At 41.6% G+C, this 6,833-nt stretch overlaps 1 protein-coding gene across 1 annotated transcript; it reads right to left on the bottom strand.

The window, feature by feature from the left end:
- Positions 1 to 1,176: 1,176 nt before the first annotated feature.
- On the bottom strand, positions 1,177 to 2,376 carry LOC143926923 (odorant receptor 131-2-like). The gene has a single exon (XM_077450958.1). It carries the CDS (start codon positions 2,369 to 2,371, stop codon positions 1,448 to 1,450), a length of 924 nt encoding a protein of 307 aa, XP_077307084.1. The 5' UTR covers positions 2,372 to 2,376; the 3' UTR covers positions 1,177 to 1,447.
- Positions 2,377 to 6,833: the final 4,457 nt, after the last annotated feature.

Here is a 6,833-nt window from a genome sequence, read left to right as displayed (position 1 = left end):
TATTTCCACTACCTATAGGTAAGCCTTATTCTAGGCTTACCTATACATAAAAGTAAGACAAAAGGGTTTACAACCACTTTAAACTGCATATCCTTGTACATGGGATTTTGGTGGCTTTCAGGACAGTATTTCCTGGGCTGGTTTCAGATCTACCTGATTGAGACAGACACTTGATCCACTTTGCAGTGTCCTGGTGGGAACATGTAATGCCCTTTGGAGGCTTCTCAGAACTTCTACTTACTCAATGTAAATGTTTGAATGAATATAGAAATATAAATTGATATTGACTATATGGTTAGCTGTGAGTATATTATTTGCATTTATTTTTCTTTCACAGTAACTCTAGTGTTCCGACTCTCTCTCAACGAAAACTCCTGAAAAAGCTATCAAGCGAAACATGTTGGGTTGTGTGGTTTCTCTCACCTCTGTCCTGGGTGCATGTCATGGGCATCTATGACTGCACATATATATGTGTCTATTGAGGAAATTTACCATCTTCATGTAGGGGTTGTTTGGGTGCAGTTAGAGTTTGCTGTTCCAAATTTTGAACTTTATGTCTATTATGTAATGTACACTTGTTTTATGTATATATTTCATAAAAGTATCTCTTTTATATATTACTTTGTCAGACATTATTTCACAAGGAGGTTTTCAGCACCTTTAAAGTCCCACATACTCAATTTCTCTTTGTTCTAATCCCTACTCTGGTCCTCAACATGTATTGCATGGTTTTTTTTTCTATCCTTTATTTCCTTTTTTTACAGAATTTTTTCAGCCCTGCCCCCCCAGGGCACATCATTCTCCTAGTTGAATGACATGCACTGTGCTCCCTTTGTCTCCGCGGATACGTATGCACATCACATATCCCAGGAGGTATAGCCTTTTATTCAGGAAAGGAAGAGGGGCCAGGCCTATGGGCACATCATTGGGAGGCATCCAGGAACAGCTGGGAACCTATCGATGATGTAACTTTCAAGCATGGCGGCACCTGATTAAGCGCTGCTTGAAGAAATAAGGTTTCTCAGCTGGACAGCACTGGATCCATTGGTTGGGTGACTATCAAAAATGTGCTGAACTCACCTTGAAGTAAGCAGTGGTCTTAAAAAAAATATGGGGGAGGAGAGTAAATATCTGCTTTAAGCAGTTACAGTTGCATTTTTTTTTCCATTTGGGGTACAGCTGTTACATAAATGAACAAAAACTGACCATTGTAAGCATCCCTGTCAGTGGTACTGTAAATGGTTTGTCTCAACACTCTAACTGACACTTTTGCTTGACAGCTTGGTCTGTTAAAGGAAGCTGAAAACCAGCACTTACTGGCTGGATCATAACATGAAAATAAAGAGGAAAGGAGCCTAAAAAAGATAACAAATGCAGACACCACATCTAAGAATTAGTAAGGTACATTATTATACGTTTTTGTTTTTAGGTTTAATACCGTTTTAATTTACAATATGTCAGGGATCCCCAACTTTTTCAAATACTTGCGGAAGACCACATCACGTAACCCATAGATCAAAGGACTGAGGAACCGCGGCAGAAACATGAACACCAAAAAGAAAGTCATGCGCAAGAAGACGATGCGGTCAGCAAAGATCGTGTCAATGAATGAGGAGATAAGAGATGTCATACACAGCATTAGCTGGAAAGTGTGGAGTATGACCGTTCGTCCCGCTTTGGAGGCAAATGACGTACCTAAACTTATCTTCTTGGCCACAATGATGACCTTAATGTACGTAAACATATTGATTATTCCTACCACTGAGAGGCTGATGACAATGTTGAGGGAATTTATGGAACTTTGTAATGGTATTATCGATACCGCCATATAACTACATTTGACCTTCAGGCCCAAAATGTCCTTGTTAATCAGAAACAGCACAGCTGTAAGTTCAACGATTGGAGTGACCAACCCCAGCCCCCAAATGACTGCAACTGCAATGCAGGTATTCTGCACGCTGCAAATTTCTGTGTGCCTCAATGGGAAGCAGACGGCCACATAACGTTCCAGTGACATAATGGCCAAATTATATGGAGTGACGACAAAAGATGTCGAGGCTGCGGCCACCAGCGTGTAACAGACGGAGAATGGGAGATACACCAGGTAGAGTGAACAGACGGCCAGCAAAAAACATATGAACAAATACACCATGTCCGTGATGAGCATGTGGGCAAAGAGAATGTATCGGGAGTTGTCCCGAATGTGATCGGTGGTGAAATAAACACTCAACAACATTTTCATAAAGTACAGGAAGAAGCAAAAGCCAAGAAGCATCACAACCAACAGAGACGTCCTTACAGTTTCAATGGTCTTTTCATCATATGTAGACAGAGTTGTCATGTTACCGGAAGGGAGGGTGATGTTCACCATTGGTCTTTTGTCTGCAATTAAAAGTAAAAGAATCTTAAAATGTATCTCTAGCCAAAACCTTTTTTTTTTTGGTGTTGGATGGAATGTGGAAGAGTTAAAACTTTTTTCAGGTTTTTATTCCTGTCTTTGTCACAGCTTGGGAAATTCGCCCTCTCAACTTCTTTATTTTCTGATGACCAGAAAGTGATGAGAAATCCAACATTGAACGACTGCCACCAAATTAGAAATTAGAAAAATCTTTCAGTGGGGACACTTGTTTTGCTGACAACTGACTGACTTCCCCACATACCCCACGTCACTGTCATTCCCTTGTAGGAAGGGGTTATCATGTCTCTTTTCAGTTTGGGCTCCTCATAGTACCTTCCCCAGGAAGTAATGTTCTAAGTTTCCCCTCTCTGACAGGACCCCAGGGGTGGGACTTAATTAGGTATTGTTGAAACATACAGTAAGCAACATCATGGAGAAGTAGGACTGTGGACTGTGTACCTGGCTCCCCTGAAAAGGATTTCCCTCGGAATTGGGCTTATTCACTGAAGCAAACCTGTGATAATGGCAAGGGTATTGTATCATGCCAATTAAGATGGATTAAAAGAGAAGTATGGGTTTGTTTGTTATTTGTAAATAATACTTACTGAGGTGGATGCAGCATTGATCTGCCGTCGCTAATGGTGAGAACTGAGCAATCAAACACTGCTGATCACTCAGTTTTTCTCACCGCTCTATACAGAGAGCTGGTGACTGCCAGCCACCGCTTTCAACTCTGCCCCCTGTGTTCACTGCAATGATGGGCTGTGGAAGGGGTGGGAGCATCTGGCTCAGCCTCTTAGCAGCTTGCTGAGAGGCTGAACCAGGTGCCGGTCATAGTTCCTGGGTGGATCCCAACTATATGGTCGCGATCTTTCCCCATCCAGGACCAGCTCTGTGACATCAGCCAACGGTGGACTTCAGCCCACTAATCGGCTGAAAAAGGGTCACAGGAGTGCAGAATGAACTGCACTCCTATGATCCACAGGAGTTGGCCAGAGACTGCTGACATATTACAGGATATGGTCAGAGACTGCAGACATACTACAGGAGATAAAAATAAAAAATCCAAAGCTCCAAAAGAATCTTAAGTATTGGTATGAATAAGTGATACCATATAAATTAACAGCTGCAGTGAATAAGGCTTTTAAGTGCAAAATGATACTAATAATAAAAATAAATATATCGCGCTAAGTGCCATAAATGTTAAATAAGTATCACATTTGAAAAACGATGCAACTTTACAAAATCACTAAAAAGTCTCATGCAGAAGATTTGTTGCAGACATCAGTAAACTTGAAGCAATAAAAAGTTCCAAATCCCAATTAAAGTGTTTTAGCACTCATTAGCGTAAATGATCTGCATGGGACTTTTTAGCAATTTTTCAAAGTAGCATCAGTTTTCAAATGTGATATTTATTTAACATTTGTGAAACTTAGCATGGTATATTTATTTTTACTACTTCAAGAAATGGTTAGAGACTGCAGACATACTACAGGAGATGGTCAGAGACTGCAGACATACTACAGGAGATGGTTAAAGATACACTTTAAATTCTATGTAAGCTTACATAAGTCCCTTACATAGTCTCCCCAGACTTCAGGTTCCCCATCAGAGTCCCCCCTTGGACCAGGGTCCCCATCAGAGCTCCCTATACATCAATCTCCCTTTATAAAGCCCATAGTTACATAGTTACATAGTTAGTCAGGTTGAAAAAAAGACACATGTCCATCAAGTTCAACCACAAAAAAAAAAAAAAAAAAAAAAAAAATATCATACAATCCCATATACCCAATTCTATACCCACAGTTGATCCAAAAGGAAGGCAAAAAACCCCAGCAGAGCATGATCCAATTTGCTAAAGCAAGGGAAAAATGTCCTTCCTGATCCCCCGAGAGGCAATCGGATTTTCCCCGGATCAACTTTACCTATAAGTGTCAGTACCCAGTTATATTATGTACACTTAGGAAATAATCCAGGCCCTTCTTAAAGCAATCCACTGAGCTGGCCAGAACCACCTCTGCAGGGAGTCTATTCCACATTTTCACAGCTCTTACTGTGAAGAAACTTTTCCGTATTTGGAGATGAAATCTCTTTTCCTCTAGACGTAAAGAGTGCCCCCTTGTCCTCTTTGTTGACTGTAAAGGGAATAACTCAACACCAAGTTCACTATATGGACCCCTTATATATTTGTACATGTTGATCATATCCCCCCTTAATCTCCTCTTATCAAGAGAGAATAAATTCAGTTCCTCTAATCTTTCCTCATCGATGAGTTCCTCCATGCCTCTTATCAGTTTGGTTGCCCTTCTTTGCACTTTCTCCAGTTCCCCGATATCCTTTTTGAGAACTGGTGCCCAAAACTGAACGGCATATTCCAGATGAGGTCTTACTAATGATTTGAACAGGGGCAAAATGATATCTCTCTCTTTGGAGTCCATACCTCTCTTAATACAGGAAAGGACTTTGCTCGCTTTGGAAACCGCAGCTTGGCATTGCATGCTATTATTGAGCTTATGATCTACCAAAACCCCCAGATCCTTCTCCACTATGGATTCCCCCAGTTGTACTCCCCCTAGCATGTATGATGCATGCATATTCTTAGCCCCCAAGTGCATAACCTCATCTGCCACATAGTCGCCCAATTAGACAGAGCATTGAGGTCGGCTTGTAAATTGGAGACATCCTGTAAGGACGTTATTCCACTGCATAGCTTGGTGTCATCTGCAAATTTTACTTTTGATCCCAGACCCAATATCATTATAAAGCTATTAAAAAGAAGGGTCCCAACACTGAACCTTGGGGTACACCACTGATAACCTTAGACCATTCAGAGTAAGAATCATTAACCACTGCTGTCTGAATTCTGTCTTTTAGTCAGTTTTCTATCCATTTACAAACTGATATTTCCAAACCTGTAGATTTTACCTTACACATGAGCCGTGTGTGCGGAACTGTATCTAACGCTTTCGCAAAATCCAAGTATACCATGTCCACCACCACCCCTCTGTCCAAGGTTTTACTTACCACCTCATAAAAAGAAATCAGGTTTGTCTGACAACTTCTGTCTTTCATGAATCCATGCTGTCTGTTGCTTAAAATATTTTTTTCCTGCAAGAACTTGTCTATGTGGTCTTTTATTAATCCCTCCAGTATCTTCCCAACTATAGAAGTTAAACTAACGGGTCTATAGTTACTTGGTAAAGACTTTGTTCCCTTTTTAAATATAGGCACCACATTGGCCCTGCGCCTATCCAGTGGAACTATTCCTGTCATTAATGAGTCCCTAAAAATTAGATACAATGGCTTTGAAATTACAGAGCATTACATAATTACATTACATTAAATTACATAAAGCAGATTCCCTCCTTACTGTTGGACATCAGCTGAGGGCCTGTAGGCCATAGTTTGGAGACCATTACTGTAAGCAAAGTGGAAAATTAACGGATCTAGTGGCAGGATCAACAAGTGATAAAACAGTTAGGCCGCGTACACACGGGCGGACTGTTCGCCCAACTTTGTCCGTCAAACAGTTTCGGCAAACAGTCCGCTCAAAATTAGCATGGACGGACATGGCCACACACGACGAACGAACAGTTTGCTGAAACCGTGCGCGATGACGTGAACGGCACGTACGACGGGACGAAAAATACGACGTCCTATACACTGCATTATAACTTTCGGCGTGAAAATCCTTTCTGAGCATGCGCGCAACTTTGTTTGACGAACAAGCCTACACACGAGCGGACTGTTCGCTGAAACAAGGTTTCAGCGGACAGTTTTACGGAATTTCCGAAAAACCTTGTTCGTCAAACTGTCCGCTGAAACTGTCCGCTGAAAGCCCACACACGAGCGGACTGTCCGCCCAAACACTGTTCAGCGGACAAAGTTGGGTGAACAGTCCGCCCGTGTGTACGCGGCCTAACAAGAGGGTGCAGAAACAAACAAAAACTGCTGTGTTGATGCTATTGGCAGACTGCAGCATAGATGTTATTTATTTATTTTTTTGCCTATTGCCCCACTATAAAACCTATAAAGAAGGCCTTGGAAGAGTCTGTATCCCTACCCCTAGCTGACCAGAGCTGATCATACTTACAGAGTTCCTGGGCTGGTGCAGATGGTGGAAGACTGGACGGCAAATGCCTGAAGTCTAATTGACAGGAGGAACTGAGCTCCGGTATTTATCATTTGCTGGTTCCCAGTTTAACATCCCTATGTAACAGGTGGCTGGTGTGTCCCCAAAGAACCCCCGGAGAGTTAATTGGCCCCTAGGTGCCCAAAAAAAATGGGCAGTGAGTAGGAAACATGAATGACAGGTTAAAGTGTAATCCCAATTGTGCATTGAAAAAAAACAATTCCTTCTAGGAAAACATACAGTACTGGGCAAATGTTTTATGCAGGTGTATTAAAAAAACGCTGTATAGTAAGAATGCTTTCA

This window comes from Lithobates pipiens, unplaced genomic scaffold (assembly GCF_037356315.1).
Source record: "Lithobates pipiens isolate NorthernLeopardFrog02 unplaced genomic scaffold, aLitPip1_a1.2 Scaffold_23, whole genome shotgun sequence".
Lineage (NCBI taxonomy): Eukaryota > Metazoa > Chordata > Amphibia > Anura > Ranidae > Lithobates > Lithobates pipiens.
This window is presented reverse-complemented; position numbering and strand designations above follow the sequence as displayed.